The sequence below is a fragment of the Lipophrys pholis genome (genome assembly GCF_963383615.2).
Source record: "Lipophrys pholis genome assembly, chromosome: 1".
NCBI classification, from domain to species: domain Eukaryota; kingdom Metazoa; phylum Chordata; class Actinopteri; order Blenniiformes; family Blenniidae; genus Lipophrys; species Lipophrys pholis.
The window spans coordinates 34,923,984-34,945,583 of NC_137635.1; the positions used below are offsets into that span (position 1 = coordinate 34,923,984).

The following is a 21,600-nucleotide window of genomic DNA, read 5'->3' on the forward strand; positions in this document are numbered from 1 at the left end:
ACCTTCACACAGGTAAGATGCTTCCTACAAGTTAGTTTTTTTATATCAGCCTTTATGCTCTTTTTATTTTGAGGTTTGAAAATAAGTTTTTGAAAAGTTGTGCATTTACATTCATCTGTCTGCTGTATTTTTTCAATTCCAGGTTGTAGATTTCTGAAGCCAGTCTCAGCCTACTAATGCAGGCTACACCCTGCACAGATCACCAGTCCATTATAGAGCAAACACAGAGAAACACACACACTCACATTTACACATTTTTGCAATTTACAGTGAGTAAGTAACCTTTTTCTTTTGCAAGTTTTTGGGCTATTGGGGGACACTGCACAACACTGATGACAGGATTGTTTTTTTATTGCACAAGGAAGAGTAATGTAAATAGTAATCCAACTACATGATTCAAAGGAGTGGAAAGTAAATAACGGTGAAATAGACATGCAGAACGTTTGAGTTGTTTAAGACTAATCTATTTGTGGTTTAGGTACTGCACTATTTACATTAGTGGAGATAATTATTGTCTCCTTTTTTCCCCCACCGTCAACCAAAAAATAGATCAAATGTAATTGTCTAAAAGCAATATTGTATATTCGTTTAATCAAATGAGGACAGCAGTTGTGCTTGTGTTTTTTCATTCAACCCTTTATGGAACACTAATAAACTTTTAGAAATGTCAGTGACAGACTCTGCTCAAAATGGACCATAATACATTTCTAACTTATATATAGATAGATAGATAGATAGATAGATAGATAGATAGATAGATAGATAGATAGATAGATAGATAGATAGATACAGAAATATAGATATAGATAGATATAGAGATAGATATAGATATAGATATAGGTATAGATAGATACAGAGATATAGATATAGATAGATATAGAGATAGATATAGATAGATAAGATTGCCTAACACTACCACTGTAACACCACAAAATGTATGTTTAGGAGTAAAAGGTGTGTGTTGATTCAACCTTAAAATAATTTGTTCTGAATAAACTCCAATTAAAAAAAGTGACCAGATATGGTCTCCTGCACAAGAAAGGGTTCAATTTCAACATTTCCCAACTAATGCACAATGTACATTTTAAACCAAAGATTTTTCTCTTTGAGGAAGTGGGCCAACTCTGGTAAAATGAAGAACACCTTGAGCTAAACTGATCATGATGCTTTACCTCATCAAGATAACAGATTATGTCAACATTGTTACTGAGGTCATAATGATGTTTTTTTATTCACAAGTCATTATTTTTACACATCAAATATTCTATATGTGGTCTTTCCTTGAAGAAAACCTGACAAAATGTTTCATCATCCTAAAGCAAAGTTCATTACAATATGATTTTAATGGGTCCTGTTATTGTAATATTCAAACAGTAGCTTTTCTCATCAAGCTGGTAAAACCAGCAAATATTTCTGCATTTAAATGTCTCCTCAAACAAACGAAACACCCATTATTTCAAATGGTTTTATTGAGTTTTGTATTAAAAAAAACAAAAAAAACAAAACAATAACAGAGCTGTTCTGAGTTTCACTGCACCCTGCTTGTGGCTGCATCCCGACAAGAGTATACAGGGTAAATACACTGAATTGCATACAGACACTGAAATGAAAGGTTTTAACAAAATAAAATACGTGAAATGTCTGCAGAGTTTGTCTACTTGCATCACATTTTTGGTGATTTGACCTCAATCAAAACTGCAATAGTGCTTAGAGCGAGAGGAGAAAGACCCTTTAAAATGTAATTAGTGTTTCATAAATTTGTATTAAAAGAGGTCAACAATTCTATATTTTGTCATTGAACAAGAGGGAAGCTTATGAAAATGAAAATCCATTCATGATATGCTTGACCTTGCCACTGAAATGATCCTTCAATGCGAGGAAATCTTAATGTTCAAGAAAATCGTGCATTAGAAACTCAAAAAACCCCACTTCACAGCTCTGTGTGTGAGTGTGCATTACTTCCAGAGAGACTGATGGAGAGTTGGCCAAAAGTTTTAAATGCCACTTTTAATACGTTGACAAAAAAAAAAAAAAACACTGTGGAAATGTTTGGGTTGTTTTTTTTCTTCTTCAGGCCTGCAATGTTGATTTCTTAAAAATGTATTCCAGGGACACAATTCCGGTTTATTTGGTAACAGATCACTTTTCTACAAGTGGCAAAAAAAGTTTTTAAGAGTTTGACCATCATACGGGGTCAGTGTTTCCAGTTCTTGAACTTCCACAATAAGAACGTGATCGAAAGTAAAAAAAAAAAACAACAACAACAAACAAACACGTAAACATCTACACGTTTCTAACTGGAACACTTTTTTTTATGGATGCAGTAAAACAACTGACCAATGCTGGAGCTCTGATGCACCTACATGTCTTGATTGGTTCTTTTCTATGAAAGCACGTCGGTTTGCACGACGGCTCTCAGCAAAGGACATAGAAGAAAAACAAAACAAAAAAAAAAACAAACAAAAAAAAAACCCTCAGTCAAAAATTTTGTTCCATTGCACAATAATGAAAATCATTTGCAAATGCAAACTACAGCATGGGACTAAAGAAAGAAAAAGAAACAACAACATCTGATATGCATACACAATATCTATCATATATACAAACATTTGGACATCCTTCACTACGACTTTGAACTAAGCTGTACAATATGTTTGCTCTAAGAACAGTCGCACAAAATACCAATTTGATATAATTTGTAATACTTTTTTTTTTTTTTCCTTTTACAATGTACAAATTCTAACTGTCCACACAATAAAATGCAAAGCACAAGCCCCAAAAGGCCACAAAAGTGCATGTTATCAGTTTGGAAGCCAGTGGAAAGGAAGGACTGGAGCGAGTGTGGGACTGTCCCGTCCCGCCATCTCGCACGGGAGCTTTTCATCACGCCGGGAACTGGGGTGCCGCCAGGTTTAAATGGTGCGTGGAGGGAAATCTGGAGCACGTTTTGTCATCCGGGCGGGCACAAAACGACGGCAGACGCACACCGACCATCCAGCTCCTTAACGACACGTACAGACACACAAACGACGAGGCGATAAAAAAAAAAAAAAAAACTCCCATCCAAACCCTTCCGTGTTTTCCCAAAGCGTCACATTATATTCAAGTAGCGTCATTCTCAGAAGATACTCCGTACCGTTTTAGGCGGGCCGCACACTTCACATGTCACGGAGGACAGACTGGTCTCTGGATTGTTTAGTCCTGAGCGGCGACTGGAGACTGAAGCTGGCCCTACTAATGAAGACCAGACTGTCAAAAAGTGAAGGACACCTTCAGTCAAAGCCGATCACCGCCAGGCACTGAGCCACAGAGGAAGAAAACACTGAAATATGTCGTAAAAAAAATAAAGTCTAGTTTGTGGGGCACATGAGGCCATTATAAACTCGTGTACGGACCGCGGCTACGCTGCTCGGAGGAGAATGCTGGAAGTCAAACTTTCTGTAGTGCAAAGCTCGAAGTGGCTCAGGTGACTTCACGCCGAGACCGTTCTCTGAGATCCACCGTCACAATCTACCTTAGAAGAACATTCCTGAACTGTCAGTCCCATTGTCATGCAGCGGTCGAACAGCGTTGAGGCAAGTGCTGGCAAGTACAACCAAACGGTGCCAAGTCACGGATCCTGGATTATTCAAATTGACCTCAATTTCCTCGTCTATCCTGTCAAGTTGCGTCGCCTTCGAGCATTCTCCCTTCACAGTGATCTATATGAGAATTAATTGGTTTTTTTTTTTCTTCTTCAAAACGGATTCAAATACTCTCCTGCCTGTTGCCTAAATTCTTCACCAGTGTTTCAGAGCCTTTTTTCTCTTCCAGCAGTCTGGAAAATTGCAAATCTGCAGGTGAAGGAATCCTTCCTCTCGCCTTCATCTGGTCCTCTTGAGTCTCTCCAGGGTTCCTTTGGTCTTCGTTTTCCCCGCCGCCCCTTGCCAAGGGGGCCTTTTTTCTGTCCCTTCTGAACAGCCTCCCTCAGCGAGCGCGAAGGAGACGTTCTCGGCGCGCTAACGGCTGAGCAGGTAGACCACCACCTCGTAGGTGCACATCATGATGGCTGTGTTGGGAATCTGTCTGACGAGGTGGGTGGTGAGGCCGCGGTACAGCGCCCGGTATCCCTCCTCTCTGGGTACCGTGAGCAGAGTCTGGAAGAAAGAGCGGTACTTGCTGCCTTCCTCTCGTAGTCGTGTTCGTATAACCTCTGCAAATGAAAAGGAAATGGGAGACATTTCTGGTTAATGTATTGATTTCCGTTGTGTGCCGGCATGATGAGTCTCACTAAAAGCATTTGAATGCGACGCCGCTGTGAAGAGGCAGGTGTGGCCTGACGCTAATATTGAGAGTAAACGTGAGACCAGTTATTTCTCAGTAACAAATGGCGATACACTGCCTCAATAAAAACAAAACATCTTGATGCCACATATGTTTTTGGTTTATTCGCTGGCGTTAAACACAAGCTGTGCTCACATGGGCAGCAAGTAATCCAAATAAACATCAATCTGAATAAACGTGCATCATGTAAACACTTGAATCTGATTGGACTGGCACTATTGAAACCATGACCCAATAAATAGTTCTGTTTTCTTTTACACTTGAGCCCTCCTGCTGTGAGAACATAATAGAAAATAGTCTGCAGTGAATTCAACTTCCTGCATCAGAGATGCTGCTTCAGACCAGCAGCATCCAGCTGTTGCACCAGATTTCTTAAGCCCCGCCCCCCCCCCCAATCCAAACTGTGATCGAGCTGCTTTAGTCAAGGTTAAATAGTCTTTGTTCTGGGAACTATAAACGGATTGGGTAAATAGGAAGAGGATTGACGTGCTCTATTGTTTTTGGTTTGTTTGCGTGAGCACTCGCAAAGCGAGTGAGATAAAGGGTTACCATGAGGATAGGCGATGGAGGTGGCGCAGGTTTTGGAGGTGGCTGCTGCAAGCATCATTCCCACAAAGTCTGAGGCGTCTTTGACGGCCTCGTCCTCTTCATCCATGCTGGCGTGAGTCTTGGACTCCAGGAGTTTCCGTTTGATACTCTCGTAGATGACAAAATGGATGACAGTCTCAGAGATGCCGGCGTATGAGGCCGACATGCCCCTGTAGAAACCTCGCAGGCCGTCCATCTGGTACACCCGCCGCACGCACTCGAATGCATTCATGCGCCGCTCGTCGCGGTTTCTGTGTTCACAAAAGGGAAGACTGGTTAAAGTCCAGCTACTCTAATTGTTGTTTTTCAAAGCTTGCGCAGGAGGTTTTTTTTGGGGGAGAATCTGACCTGGCATCCAGCTGCAGTCGCGTCTTTATCAGCCAGATGGGATTGGTCGCTGTGATGGCGGTGAACCCTGGGAAATTCAGAGGAGGTCAAAGGTTCAGACAGGCGCGGAGACTCTCAGAAGAACACAAAGAGCTAAACTAGATATTCAATCCAGAAACTAAGACAGTGAAAAAGCACCTCACCAAAACAGGATCAAATGGCTTTTGTGTTCACGCTACATCAGACAATATTTGCATCAGATTAACATACATTTTCAAAATAAAATCACTCAGGACTGATCTTCCACATTGTTGTTGCATATTGAGCCTCTTCATGTGAAATGCAATTCTAGTGCAAACAAATCTCCACATGAAGTAAACATCTCAAATACCAACAGCACATAGAAGAGGCAACTTCAGGCTACAAGTGCTTTATTTTTATTCTGTTTTTTCATTTTGACTTAGAAGCTTAAAGATATTCAATTGTATACAACGGAAAATGAGGCCAAGCAGGAATCTGAAAATATGTATCTAAGATCCTGATTTATTAAGTTGTCGACACGTGTTGAGCTCAAACATTCTGTGGTTGCGAGGCTAAGCAACAAGCGTTCTTAAGAGTTCGCATATTTGTCTTTATTGGATCGGTTGTTTGACTGGCTGGCCCTTACAGTCAAGCCGTAGACGTCGTACTTGCACAGTTTGTAGAAAGCCACAGCAAAAGACGAAGAAGGAAAGACATATCCGAGAGATACAATTATTCACTGAAATAAAAAGTGTCCGATAAGCTTCGAATTGAAGCTTTTACTCCAAATAGTTGAAAACCCCACTCCATCATCTGTTGACTTTATAATGAAAACTCGATGTGAAACAAAGATCTGTCTGTATTTAAATCTTTACATATGGGCGAGTGCTAAATCGACGCTAGTGGATACATAGTTCATTGCTGCTAATGCTTGATATGTTGTGTGCATGTAGTGCGAGTTAATTGTGCACTTCGTGTCGCAGGGAAATGACACGAAGCCTCTTTAAAATTTGTAGCAAAAAGAAATTGAACACGGCCACTTGCAGAAAACGACTAAAACCAGAGCGAGTTCGACACAGAGACCTCAGTCGCTTCAGGTGTATGAGACCTACGTTAAGGCGACTGTGTGAAGAAGAAGAAGAAAGGATTACATAGGTCTGTTGAAGAGAAGAAAAGAACAAAAAGAGGAAGAAGAAAAAAAGAGGGAAGGAGAATGAAGTAGCGTCTATGGCGTGTACTCACGAGGGAGGGGCAAAGCTCCTCCAGCTCCTCCCTGCTGCAGCTAGTAGCCTGCAGATATGGGGGGCTCAGATGGCGGGGATGTCCCACCCAATCACGCAGGGGTGAAAGCTTTACAGTAAAGCCCTAAAATAGACACAGGCTTTTCTGTACCACAGTCACACACAAGCAGCAGTCACATCCACCCCAAACCCCACCCGCCTGCCCCCATCCCCATCGCCTGAAGTCGATGGAGAAGAGAAGAGAGGTGAAGGGCTGAAACCCCCCCCACCCCCCATCTTTCCCCAGACAATAATCCCAACCTCCATGTCCCACCCCACCCCAGTATATAAATTATCTTTAAAGTTTTACATTTCTTAACATGATTCAATTTATTCCCACTTGATCAACTGGAATCATTAAAAAAAAAAAAAAAGAAAAAAGAAAGGACTGAACAATAGCCAACCTGATCAAAACCTCCAGCCTCATCTCACAAGAGAGACAAAAAAGACAAATAAATCTGAGAAGGCATTCTTCAACATTGTGCCATTATCCATTTCTAATCCACATATTTGTAAAGAATGACATCGACTAGAATGAGTTGTAATAAAGGGAAGTGTGTGGAAATGCTAACCTTGCCGATTCATTTGAGTGAAGCCTCTTTGTGAGCGCGTGACGTTAGTAGGAAGCGAAGGATGTCGGTGGGATGAGACAATGAGCTGGAGCAATGGTTATATGATTGAGGAGGACACAAATACCCGTCTCTAGGCAAAACTAGATTTTGTTACAAGTGTGACCCATTTAAGGTTCACGGTACTTTGTTACAGAACAGGTATGCGGTCAGGAGGTTCATTTCTCTTTGCACTTGAAACAACAAACACGGCAAGTGACTTTAAAAAGGTGCGGTTACAGTGAAAACGGCACACAAGCCGTATCATGATCATGCAGAGTGAGACGCTTTCTTCATGTGAAATTTGCTTTGTGACAAGAAAATGTTCAAAATGTTGATTACAAGACTATGGCTATTCAATGTGTGGTTATAGTACGATGATCCGAGTACTACAGAAGCCAACTTGGCAGGACAGCTGGGAGTGATTGTTAAGCAACATTTCCTCTGAAAGAACAGTGAATCTACTGTGTACTAATAAACCAGTGGAAACCAACGTAATCGGAGCTGGTCGACATTATAAGTTCATACTTGTACTGAATAAAGTAATGGAATCGAATAATGTGACAGGAGCTGGAGGAACAGACAAATCTTGGAATTACAATATCAAATCTATTTAGCATGATAGTGAAGTTATATCGCTATGTAATGTAATGGATGGCACAGCAGTAATAACTGAAAGCAGCTGAATCAAAGTTTATCCGACTAAGCTGTTAATACTGGCACTTAAAGTTAAACCAGCTAATTCGTTAATAATTTATAAATGATTACATATAATCATTGTAATTACGTCATATAATTAACAGTGTTGCAACAAACCCGTAAAATTCAGGGATCTTATTCAGGAACTAAGTTTCTCTACACCAAAATGAATTAAAAAAAGCTCTTGCTTGCTTTTACAGGAGCATAAGACACAATGTGTATCTTATAAGAGTATTTCGGGCGCCTCCTATAGATTTTATATAAGCACAGGTCCTTAGTTGAACCGCTGCGTACAGACATGCTGTTGCATGTCGTACATTCTGAGCTTTCAATAGACTCATACAGAGATTCTTGTACGAGTCCTCCTCAGAGGTTTGACCTACATTCAGAAAAACACAGCATGGTTCAGATTAGCTGCTGGAGGTGGACATACTGTAGGCGAAGTTGGGGGATTGACTTCAATTCTCCAATAGGGAGTAAGCCTACAAACGATGACAGGGGGGCTAAAAGAGGAGCTCCACAGCGATTGGGCAAAACTGGAAGGAGCCATCTTCTGTCAGAATCATATTCAGCTTCGCACTTGAGCTTCAGGTTTTGGCATTTGCCATTGCCTGCTCTGCATCAAATCAACAATTCCTGATTGGTCGCTACTGATATAGATTGAAAATTTCGGAAAAATGTGCAAGGCGGAGAAAGTGGAGTCATCGGTTCACATTGAATACAAAACCGTTGTGCAGACCACTTTATGACTTTTCCAGGACTTTTGCTCAGTGGCATCAGGTTATGTCTTAGATTTGTATGGTAACAACTGGATGAATAGAAGCAACTGTAATGCCAATAGAGGATGAAGTAAAGACACAAGAAGGAAAACTCAGCTCGGTGAAGTTTGTTTACGCGTCCTTGATTTCACAGTATCTTTAAAGATTGGAAATGTAGACTATATTCAGTATTCATGGGGTTAAACTGGTTCAAGATGTCCGGGAAAATCAACAAGAGGAAGTCATGTGGAAATGGCCCCGGTCCTTTAGGATATGGACTCTGGGATTTCCCCTTGAAAAGGAATGAATTACTGACGCACAAATGGTGTGTATGAACGAAAAAATGAGAACAACGAAATAAATGGAGCACAACCTACTGCGGTAGTGACAAGGTTAGCATTTCATTTGTGCTGACAGCAGAAAATATCCACACATGTGTCATTACTTTACCTGGACTATGTTGATGAAACAAGCTGATGGGGAGGTGTATGTCAGGACTAAGCAAAGACAAAACCTTACCATGACAGCAGCCTAACGCTACACGCCAGCAGCAAACACACTGCTGTAAGCAATGGTAATATCATTACAAGTGAATAACCATCATGAACTTTCTGATATTCATTAAAATCACCATGGTTTTCATCATACCAGTGTAAAAAAATGGGGGTGCTACCTGACGTGTCCCGCCCGAGTGCCGGGGGCCCCGGTTGATCTTTGGGGGCCGTGTTCTCTTCTCTATACACACACAGAGCAAAGAAGGGGGCCCAGACCACATTGTTTAAGTAACAACTGGGATATTAAATCATTTACAGAGTCCTCTGGAGAGACCTCAAAATGAGATAATGGAAAAGGGGGAAGAAGGGCGAGGAGGGGAGAAATTAAAAGCTAAATAAATTGGAAGACATGGGGGAAGGGGCAACAGGGCTAAGAAAGGAGGAAAGCACAACCTAAACTTTGAGGACCATGGGATTTTTTTCTTTCTTTCTTCTTGTATATAACTTTTCTTGTAGATAAAATTGTAAATGATAGGGTGATGCCAGCAGTGATTGACCAGAGCCTGAAAATGTTACACTGCCATTTAAAATAGTCGCTAAACTGTATGTGTGGACTTTCACAACAAGAAAGTGAGGAAGATAATATTTAGAGAGTAAGATATGATGCATAAATCGGTGACTGACGTGGTTTCAAGGCGATTTCAAAGCAGGAGATGAGCTCCCTGAAATCGAGTGCAGATAGTGCAGTATTTAGAAGATGATCTCACGTATATCTCTGAGCAAACAAAGCAAGTCCTTTTACAAGGTCAGTTTGATCCTGAGAGTCTTAAATTGTGCTTTCTGAAAAAGCGATTCTTGCGTATGATTATTATTTCTATAAACATGAAACAGCGAGGAAACGCCTTCTTATAACAAACATTCTTAGTTAGCATTAGCATGCTTTAGGTGTGGGGGGAGGGGGGGTGTTTGGTATACTCCAAATAGAGGAGGAAATGATGAAACGAAACAAATGAAAGCTTTGTGATGAACACATTTTTTTTTTTAATTCTTTATCATTTCTTTTTAATATATATATATATATAAAATGAAACCCATCAGGTAGATAGATTGCCCAGGAAGACGTACTGACAGATAAAACAGACAGGGACAGAGAGGCAGACATACAAACAGAAGGGTGGGGGGTAAAGAGCCATCATTACCTGCCATCCCAGCAGACACCATGTGCACCTGCGTAGAGTCCGGCTCCAGCACGCCATTCAGCTTCTCCTTGGCTGTCGAATATGCTGCAAAGTAGATCGCTCTGTGGCAAAGGAAACGGCAAGAAAGAAAAACAGCCAAGTATTACAAAAGAAGGACCCAACAATTACTGAGGTACTCCAGGATTACATGTTGAATTAAATACAAAAATCTAGGGCATGTGCAGAGAAAGTGATTGATGCAGTTCCTGCAGCTTTTACAGGCCACGGCTAAAGCAACACAGACAAACTACATAAATGTGTGATACAACTTTGGCTAATAAATGAAAGTCTCAGAAACAGCTCAATTCAGTAGTAGCCTAAAAATCATGTTCAATGGATAGTTAGATGTTTCTGCCATTCTGATGTATTTGAGAGTAACAACAGGTGTGTAACAAAAAGAAACAAAAAAAGAAACAAAAACACACTTTACTTAAAGCACCTTTTCAAACCACACAAGGACAAAGATCAGGTCCCAGTGAGGTGGATGGCAGAGTGAAAAATTGAATTTGAAGGCCAGATGGAGTTGTGGAAAGAGATACTGAATTTGCATAAAAATATTGCCAGATAGTTGAGGATGAGAAGGGGCCCCAGGACAGAGCCCTGGGGTAAACCTTAAGCGACGAGGGGGCTGGGATCTGAAGAGAAGTGAGTGTTGCCTAGGAGATGTAAATATATGTTGTCTGGAGAGTAAGAGATGCCAATACGAGATCTAATCTATATATATTTTTTAAGTTTTATGTCTGCATGTATGCTTTAATAAACCATGTCTCTTCAATAATCCAGCACACATTTATGTGTCCACTATTCTGTGTATTAAATATTTTCAACCACAAACATCCTGATGAAAGATGTGCTTCTCAAGCAACAACGATTTAATCTTGGTGGGATACAATAATGCAGAAAAGTGCAGAGATGGATGATTGCCACAGTATAAGTAGAGCTTACTCATTTTTACACACATAGAACTCACTCATGCTTGCTTCTTAAGATGTTAAGGCATGAATCTACAGTGCATGGAAACAAAATTTATCACAGTTCAGTATATTGCACATGCTGATATAGTAGTAATAATACATTTTATAATCGGTGGAGCTCCAGTGCAAAGTTTATTTTTTCTGCTTTCTGGTGGTTTCTACATATCATAAACAGGTTGTTATGGTGACGACAGGGAGCCATGCTAAATCCTTTCAGAGGTAATAGAATAAAAGTAAAAGGGTTGGGAAACCTTTCTATACGAGAATCGATGTAGGCCTGATTAAAAGGTCAAAGTATTTGGGGGGGGGGGGGGGGGGGGGGGGTTGTTGTTGTTTTAATGGAGCATATGACGGGACCACTCTGCAAACTAATCATATGAATAAATCAACCACATCAAAAAAAAATTCAATGTTGACTAATCTCAACACGAGGGCACACAGCAGAGGTAAGCTGAGCTAATATCTTTGGGAAACAGTGAGCACTGAAATGAGTTCTGTTGTGCGTGTAAAGCTGCAGATTTATCTCCCATGATTCTCCCTACTCCCTCACTAAATAAAATCATGGGATTTAGTCAATATCGCTGCTTACTGGTATTAAACCCGATGCCCTCTGCTCCTCGCCCTCATTCATGCAAAATGGTATCTAACTGCTCTGCTGATGAGTGTGCATATCTTTCATATGTGACCAGTCACATGGCCGCTGCGAGCCGTCTGCACATGGACACGTGTGTTACGAATAAAAGCCAGCAGCATGTGCAGTGGCTGATGCTCTCAGTAACATTAGAATTTATTAATTTTTTAGCATTAGAGTGCTTTACATAGCAGATGAGAGCAACTGTAGCCAGCAATTGACACTGTATTTAATATTAGAAATTTTACCACCTTAAGCTGAATTCTGTTTATCATTTGACAGTAATCAGGTCAATAATTGGTTCCGCGCCCATTGTCTGCAGTCCATTTAACCTTGGACCAACACTGAGTCCTTATGTAACACGATCCTCCAATAGCGCCATGTGTGACAGCTGTCATGACGGGCCACTTCAGCAGCTTTATAACTATACCACGGGGCTGACACACACACACAAAACCAAGGGCATTCGTCCCCGCTTATATTGTATGAGCCAGACACAAGGAAGGCCTGGAGGACAAAACATTCCTGAATTCAAAATCACACGGGATGCATAAAGACAGAGGAAATGAGTGTGGGAATAATCGCTCGGGCACGGATCAAAACAAACCAATGAGTGGGGAAGTGACAACGGTCACGTGATCCAGAACAGTAGCTTGGGAGAACTTCACAGGACGGGGAGGGGGTGAGGTTAGACATAAACACAACTGCTATAAGGCTGCTATAATGCAGAAACGCCATTGTGAAAATGATGACCATCACGATGTGACACGGTCACAGCTGGCTGCCGCCTTCTGCTGCTGTTTCATTCTCAGTTTGATCGACTGAGTTAAAGCTGTTACACAACCGGCTAGTTTCCGCTCAGCTTTGCCACACAGATTTCCAGCGCACTGCTGTTAGTGTCGTATTAGTTTCTGGTAATGCGGTCCTGTGTGTGCATACAAACTGAGTGAATGACAAACTGAAGGAAAACGTTAGGCGACAGACAAATAAGGAGAGTCGTGGGAAAAAAAAAAAAATACTACACTTAGTGCCATTACTAATGCAAAATCAGTTTTCTATAAATATTGTGGTGATCTAGTTTTTCATTCAGGTTGTCATATGACAGATGTGTAAGTCTCAGTTCCTCTAATCATGCAATTCCATGAAAGAGGTTAAAATAAGCAACGTGATTCACATGACAAAATAATACTCTACATACCTGGAAGGTGCCACACCTACAAGGTTGGGACCAAGTCCTCTAAAGAGTGAACGAGGTCCTTCTCTCTCGAGGATTAACCTGTAAAACAAACGTTTTACTTCTTATCAGTCATTCTGTCAGAGCACTGAACAAAAACACAACACCTCTCTAACATTTCCCTTTCTGATTTTCTATTGATTAGAACTCGAAAACAGTGGCGCAATGAAAATCCACTCCAAAGGGTGGAACAAAGAAATTACTTTGATTCTTTTCACCCATTTTGCTTTTAGTTTGACCCACTGAAAACCACTTTTACTGTTATACTTTTAATATCTGAGCCATTTCAGTTTTATAGTGTGTCACTTCAATGTCAGGAATTGAAAAGAGGACAGACAACTCCAGTATGACAAAAAAAAAAAGTCCCCCGCGTCAAGAGACGATCACTCAAAGTCTTACAACCACTGGTAAAACAACAAGTGAAAACATTTATTGACATTTTAACCTGGAAAAATTTTGTTTTTGTGACTTCAGAATTATCAATGTCATTCTTTACCTATAAACTATTTTCACAATAATAACCTATTACTAAGTCATGCAAACAGTGTCACATTTACGGGATTCATTTTATAATAGAATATGAAACTATGACTTCATGAAACTTCTCTATTTATAGCTAAATGTGCCCATCGCAACAGTCCTGAGCAGATAAATGTGACAGCCGTGGGCATCAGTCCCAGGACACCCAACACAGCCTGTCCCTAATCAGAGGGTAACCTAACACCACATGGACACCCAGCATAAATGAAGTAACAGGTGGGCTGAAGTGACACTTTCCAGAGACATTAACATATCGGCTCACGTGTCCATTCTCCACCGTCAACCGAGCTCAAAGTCTTGTCCCCAAATTAGCCCATTGACCTAATTCATGGCGAGCACCGCTCGTGGTTCACCTCCTTTTGTCGCAAGTTTTCAGGACAGTCAAAGAAAAAGATAAGGTCATTCGGATAAGGTCATATTCTGACTGTGACTGTAAAACACAGCCTTCATGTTTGCTGGGGAACTGTCTGGGCTGCGTTATTTGTTCATTGATGTGTGTTTTACCCTCAATGTGAGAAAGAGCCTGGATCTATTTACTTTATATCAAATTCTTTACAGTATGTCTACGTATAGCAGAAATCCATAGAAATCTAAACTTAGATGGAACCAAGAGCTGAAGTGATGTTCTTTGCAGCTCAAATTCCCAAACCACAAGTTTGCATACTCTAAAATGGATCTGTGGTTTCACGCTGCTGTATGTGACCCACTTTTTTGTGTGTATTTTGCGCAACACGGTGCTCTTCATTCCTCTGCCCTGCTCCACTTAGTGTCACGTGAGTAGTTTGGTTCCATGTCTGCCTGTGGCTTTTCATCTCAAGGACAACATGGGAAGCTGCATAATGTCGACACAAGACCAATGTTGAGCCCAAACAAGGCCCAGATTAGGTGCAATCTATTGAAACAGGGCATTAGTTTGGTGTGATTACACAAAGATCCTGACGAAGAAACTTACATGAAAAGCATCAACTAGTGAAATATACCAGTTTTATGACCGAACTGGCAATGTATGAAAATGCTCAGTGTGTCCTAAGACCTTTGGTCTACCCATCTTTCTAAATCTGAACTGAGCTATCTAGTCAAACATGGTAAACTCAATCAAGGACTCCTAAGTTGCAACAACTAAAGTAAGCTTTCTGCAGTGGAAAGTTCCACGTACAGCAGCATGTGCATTATGAAACACGTGTAGACTGTGTGACATGCTTGGTGACACAAGCTGAGAAGGTTTGACAGAACAAGAGCAAAGCCCCTTTTGCTGAGCTACATTCATTTGAATGCTGTGAATCGTTATAAGCGTTAATTACAAACATCAAGCAGCACCAAGTTGAAATGAAAACACAGACCCAATGCTAAATTAACAGACACACTGACTTCACCTTTCATGGAACTTTCCACAGGAAGAGGAATTACAGATTGATCTTTTTTGCCAAAAAAGGAACAACGTAGCATGCATTATTTGCAATGGTTTCTTGGCAGGGATTTTGAAAATGTGTCGAATACAACATAATATTAAAATGGTCAGAATAAGGATCACATACATTGACATTAAAAACTGAAAGTCACTTTGATAATCAAATGATTTCCTGATCTGCTGCGAATTGTTGAAGGTTTAGTAAATGTGAGAGCTTTCCTTACTTGAGACAGTGCAAAGGTCCTGGTGGAGCAACACGGGCGACACTGGCTCCGTTGACAGTGCTGAGCTGGACTTCAGAGATGTACAGAGTGATCGTGGAGGCCTGCAATCTGGTCTTCACCACTTCCAGAGGACAAGTCAAAATAGCACCCACTGTACCACCACATCTAAAAAAGGAACCGTGAAGGACATACATTTAGAAAAAAAAAAGAAAATTGAAGACTATTGGCCTGCACATTTTGCTTTGGTATTGTACATTTAGAAAGGGTAGTTCAGACCTGATATGGTTGTGAAACTACCGCAGAACCATGTTGAATCTACAGACCAAGCCACAATTGGCAGTCCAATACTGACCTATCTATTACAACCTGTTGCTCCCTGTACCTGCCTTCTCCTGTAGCTAGGGAGCATGAACACGCTCACACATCGTGACACTAAAGACATTCAGAATCGGAAACTAACAGCTGGTTGGGAAACTGACTGTGACACTTGGCAGGCTCGTGCCACCTGAGATGGTCAGAATGAAATGATTGCAAAATAGACTGTAGTGTTGCCAACTGATTGAGCTCATATCCTAAGAAAGAGACACCAATGACCCAGTAAGGAATGTTCATTCAGCGAATTCCAATCGATTTGTGCTGCATCATCTTAAGAGCATAATCCATTAGTCTCAAGCATTCGACTTATATTAAAAAAAACAATATCTCAAAACATTGATGGGAGCATCTCTGCTTTCACTAAAAAGTTGGTACTTTCCATGTTTCAGTTGTATAAATTATGTTTCGGAAGATAAAAAGCATTTCATGGGTTGGGTGAAAAGTTACACAAGTGCTTTCCATGTCGGATAAAGTGCTTAGTAACCGCGGCCTAACAGTGATGTTTCTTGGCTTCCCTTGCAGTGGATTCCTCTTGATGCAGCCGCTGTAGAGCAGCTCCAGTTATATTTACCTTTCAAAAGACCGACCCACATTCATGGATACAGGCAGCCAGCGAGTGAGTGATTGAGTGAGTGACCCTTGGCCTACTTTCTTCTGCGCTGGCTGCTGCATGTGGCTGTGGGAGGCAGTACCATGCTAAGGTCTCCACTTTGTGTTTACTGGAAACCCATTTGCAATGCATCTTAAGAAGTGCTCAGAATATATATACTTAACATGGAGAAAATGACAGAAGAGTTGGAAAAGCATAAAGTGACATTCTTTGAATAGAGATCATTTGGTGCTTTTTTAGTGCAAAGATGAAATAGTCTGCAGCTCATGCAAGGAAACTGAGGACGAAGGCGTGTGTTGGTGCTGAATAAACGTCTAAATGTAACATTTCTATTTTACAGTGGCATTCAGTTTAGTTTTATTCAGTTGACTAAGTCAACCTATTTACAGCACTGCTTTCCGAATGTGTGGCCCAGTGTAATCATATTGAATTGTTCTCTTTTATGTTGTACAACGCTTTTGCAATGCCACTATTTTCTTTCCAAAATGACCTATTTTCCACAGCGTGCACAGTTGCGTAATAAAGCAAAAGTCTCAGATTCACTCCTGTGAAAATTGTGAGCAGATGCACGTCTGCAGAATGACGCTCAAGTTATGAATTTGGGGGTTCGATTAAAAGAAAATACCGTATTAACTACCTCTTACCTGCTCTAGAAATAGATCGATTTCCATCCACTCTGCACTAAGAGATCGCCAACATTTTTTTTAAACAATTAAACAAATTAATCTTTAATTAAACTGAAAGTGCAAATACCAACGGGCAATGTGCAATTTGTGTATTGGTTTTGATGGAAACATGTTAAAAATCATAATATTAGCAGCTTTTATTTGGCTGCAGCACTTTGTCAAGTCATCGAAGGAGAGCAGCAGCGAGCCCGGAAACGTATCACATTTCCCAACAAAGTAAAGACGCATAATGAAGCCGAATGCTCGGTTATTACGGAAATACAACCCAACGCGCCTTTATTAAAGACTAACACTAATTTTCTTTGAGAATGCAAAGAGCCTTTGTCGTATTCATGCGAATACATGTAGCATCGAGCTAATATGCAAGCGTTATCCGGAAGTGCTACTATCAAAACAGTACAGACAACGTAGGACAGTAAAAGGGCCCGTTTGATATATTCACCAAGCAATACTACACTATTTGGATTTTTAGGCTGCAAATGTTGATTTAAAACATGTCACTTGTCGTCTTGACTTACCCTCCAGCGAACAAATGAACCAGTGTGTCCCTTTGGCTCATTATTTAGCATGCTCCGCCAAGCAGCGCGCCTCGGGCTGCGACAGAGGGCCAGACACGGGCTCGCTTCCCGTCCTTTCCCGTTGCTTTTCCGACCTCGGTGAGGATGAGCACGCCAACAGACAAACGATGTCGACACCTCACCAGCAGCAGCGGCGGTGCCTGTGGAGGTGGAGGTGGAGGTGGAGGCGGCGGTGGGGCGAGTCTCCGGTGATTCACACTGCAGCAGGGGGGCCGAAGATAACCGTTTGTTATCTTGTCAGCTTGTTTCGACCACACGGAATTCGTGCAACTTCAACGAACAACGCTGGATAGCTGAGCGCACACCGGGAGTAGCTAAAGGTTGGAAGAGGCTCTCGGGTCTATCAAGGCGTTTTGTGGCACATCCGGAGATTTGACTGGATGGTCTCATCTGCGCTTCACCTCTGCAGTTAGAGGAGGGGAGGCACAGCTCATAGTATATTTACTGAGACGTCATAGGCAAGAAGGCGCCGCGGCTATTGGCCGGCTGTGTGCATGACGTCACTCTGTCCACGCCCTGATCATGCACTGTTCACATGCTCAATGAATGAATCTGCGGTCTGTCACTGCAGTTTAACATCACGCCGTCTGCACGACTGTGCCACTTATTTGTGCGATCACGATGAGAAAAAGATTGCGCAAAGCTTTTTTGAAGCAGTCCTGCATCTCCTTCCCCCATGCTTGTTTGACTCTGCATGTATGAGTAAATATAAATGAGATAAAGCTTGTCAATGCTCTGTGATAGTCCCTGGACTATTGAGTTGGACAAGCTGCTCTAGGAAATAGCCAATCAAGAGCATCAAATGAGAAATCAGTGTGTTGTTTCTAGGGATGGAAGTCCATCTATCTTTTATTCTTTTTAATTGATTTTTTTTATTTTTATTATTTCACTGTATTAATCCCCAGAGGGGAAATTCCTTCACGAATTGACTCATCAGTAGCAGCCACACAGAGCAATAATCAGGGGGAAGCTGGTGGGGGCCGAGGTCTTGTTCAGAGATCACAGTGCATGATTTTTGGGACTGTGGGAGGTAAACCGGAATGCCGGGAGAGAAACACACACACATTCACTTTATCCCATACAAGGTCCCAGGGTGCTGGAGCCAATCATCCCAGCTAACTATGGCCGAGAGCAGGGTAGACCCTGAACAGGTCACTAGTCGTAGTCAAGAGAGACAGTCACATACAGTACTCATATTTAATTTATTGGCAAATAGCATCAAATACATGTTTTTGGACTGTGAAAGAAATCAGAGTACCTGAAGAGAACCCACACATGCTCAAGAATAACATGCAAACTCCACAAAGGACAAGACAGTAGACCATGACCTTCTCACTATGCAAGGCCACTAACCGCTTCCCCACATTGCACCTGAGTTTTGTCCGGCAAGTCAAAGACATTTGAGTTTAATTTGTGACACTGAAACTGCCTCCTTGTTAATTGTGAAAGTGTGGTGGACCTGCTCAGGAGTACAGTTCTTGATGAACTCCAGCACTCAATGACACTGAACTGGATAAGACAATCGAGAAGATAGATGGATTCCCTTTGCATATGGTTTTGGTTTCACCTGTTTGTGTCTTACAAGATCATAAAAAAGCACAGAAATAAATGGAAATTGATTGACTAGACTGAGTCATTCAAGTTGCAGCCATGTTTATGGACAGGAACATTGAGTGTAAGTCCAATAACACTGTTTGATTGAGTTTTGAGTTGTTGTTTTTTTTAAACTGAATTTGTATAGTTTTTAAATAGGTATTATTTTGGTCTATTTTACATTTTAACCAATCAAATCAACCTCTGTAGATTGTGGGTACCGAGCAGTCAATCTGTTAATTCAACTAATTTCTCTTTGACAATTACATGGTTTAGTTTTAAATTATTGCCTGTTAGAAATAGCAGCTGGACTGTGGGTGTGATTATAGCAGTATGAAATTATTAAACAAAGACTATATGATCATTTTAAAGTTACGTTAAAACAGTAAAAAACCCAAAGTCCCGTGCATGTGCACACATTACACAAGAAGATGAGGATTACAATCATTCCATTGATGACAACTTAACGATGTTCAGGAGCCACACCACCCTCCTCATCAGTATTCATCGGAGACCTTTCTGTCATGAGACTGACATTAGATCACTAATGCAGGACATCAGTGGTTGTGGTACTACAGATGTGAACAGTAAATCTGGGCACATGACTCCAACTTGTCTTTCAGTACTACCCAATTCCTAAATAATGTGAATTCCTACTTCTCAATTACCGTGTCACCAATAAACTATGCTGAGTACAATTAGCTGACGAGCCCTCGGGGAAAGAATTACTTCATACTCAATATCTGAATGGGGAGATGAAATCGAGTAGCTTCTTCTCTACATGGCTAAATGTTCTGGCATCTGTACATTTGGCCATGTGACAATTGTGGGACTTGATATATTGACACCAAGTTTATGTAAAAAAAAAAAGGCTATTTGTAGCCTAAATCAACACACCCAGTTTCCAGGTGAAAGTCCAAAATATCACAACTCACTGATGGCTGGACAAACATTGGATAGAGCTGACAAATTCTTTGACGTCCTTACACAAATATGATTGCAACTTAAGTCAAGAAGAAATGAAAGGACATTTGTCTGTACCACTATAAAACGGAATCAGAATTATCCCAAGATGATAGACATATGAGACAACTGAATCACCTGAAATAGCCAAAAACCATCTGAGGGCCTTTCAGCAGAGATAAAAAATATGCACAAACAACCGCCTGCTAAACTGTAGGAAGTACAGTGCGGTTAGATAGCACGCATCTCCTTTAGCAAATAAAAACAACAATTACATTGGTCTAATTAAACTGGACTTACAGAGCTGTATGGAACTGAATGTAGATTTCCCTTGTGAAAAATATTTCACAGTCAAGTGTTCTTCTAATAGGAAAGATAGAGAGAGAAGCTGAATCACTGGATTTCATTTAGTACTCACGAGAACTCCCACTAAATGTTTAAAGGATCACGAGATTGGAATACAGCAAATTAAACAATTATTAAAAGCAAAACGCTGCAAATAAGTTATATAATCTCTCAGTTTGTGGTTGACATTCTTGCTAAATGTTGTGAAATTAATTTTAAAAGATGTGTTCCAAGATATTCAGATTTTGATTCCAGAAGCTCAATTCAAAAATTCAGAAAAACAATTGTGAGATAAAATGTGTGTGAAAGTAATAAAAACACCTGGTGGAACATCTCACAAAACATTAATGTATTTGGAAACATATATGTAAGATAAATTTGTATAAAAAGGGAAGTTTTCGTACAATAAAACTGCAAAGAACCTCCATCATCTACAATGTATTAAAACATCCGTGTAAGAATTTCACCTTCAACATCGTATGAATGTGTTTTAATTGTTTCCTCGGGGGTCAGAATTATTTATAAATCATTCAATATTTTTACATGCAGTTCAGACAGTTTAAACCTTTCTGGATGTGGGGTTGTATTTGAGAAACGATATATGTGTGAAAATTAGTTGTACCTGTATCATGACGGTTCGTTTAAAGTCCACTAACACGTGACACATATGTCCCGCACATGCAGGTCAGTATGGCGTCTCCTGATTCAGGTTGGACTTTGGCCAATTGTGTGTGTGTGTGTGTGTGTGTGTGTGTGTGTGTGTGTGTGTGTGTGTGTGTGTGTGTGTGTGTGTGTGTGTGTGTGTGTGTGTGTGTGTGTGTGTGTGTGTGTGTGTGTGTGTGTGTGTGTGTGTGAATTTAGAGTTAAGGGGTCACAGTTAGGTTAGATATTAGATTAGACATCTCAAAGTTAATGCAATGAAAATGTGTGCAGTCCTTGCATGTGTCCATGTGTACACGTGTGCCGAAGTTATTAAAATAGTTGTGGGGACCTGACATCGTTCGCACAGACGGGCAGCAGTGATCTATATGGTGGGAGTCGGGGTAGGTCTCCAGGAAATGTTTGTAAGTGAAAAAAAGAAGAATCCCCCTAAAGTCATAGAC

General features: G+C 40.9%; 1 protein-coding gene across 2 annotated transcripts; it reads right to left on the reverse strand.

Annotated features, from left to right (window-relative positions):
- Positions 1–1,457: 1,457 nt before the first annotated feature.
- On the reverse strand, positions 1,458–18,056 carry LOC308115084 (solute carrier family 25 member 36-A). Of its 2 annotated transcripts, XR_013935666.1 has the most exons (8): positions 17,537–18,007; positions 15,348–15,512; positions 13,140–13,217; positions 10,298–10,398; positions 5,260–5,326; positions 4,873–5,162; positions 3,301–4,192; positions 2,726–3,201 (listed from the first exon to the last, which is right to left on the reverse strand). XR_013935666.1 is itself a non-coding variant. In XM_080472435.1 (7 exons), the coding sequence occupies exons 1-7, from the start codon at positions 17,575–17,577 to the stop codon at positions 3,999–4,001; spliced, it is 936 nt and encodes a 311-aa protein (XP_080328561.1). In that variant the 5' UTR covers positions 17,578–18,056; the 3' UTR covers positions 1,458–3,998. The 2 variants fall into 2 exon arrangements, 1 of the variants encoding a protein (XP_080328561.1); XM_080472435.1 differs by having other exon boundaries at positions 1,458–4,192; positions 17,537–18,056.
- Between the last annotated feature and the right edge of the window lie 3,544 nt (positions 18,057–21,600).

Excerpts from the sequence above, each read along its gene's own strand:
- LOC308115084 (XM_080472435.1), bottom strand. The coding sequence starts at position 17,577 with ATGAGCCAAAGGGACACACTGGTTCATTTGTTCGCTGGAGG. Across the intron at positions 13,218-15,347 it reads GGACCTTTGCACTGTCTCAA|GTTAATCCTCGAGAGAGAAG; the intron begins GTAAGGAAAGCT and ends TTTGTTTTACAG. Across the intron at positions 5,163-5,259 it reads CGACTGCAGCTGGATGCCAG|AAACCGCGACGAGCGGCGCA; the intron begins GTCAGATTCTCC and ends TTGTGAACACAG.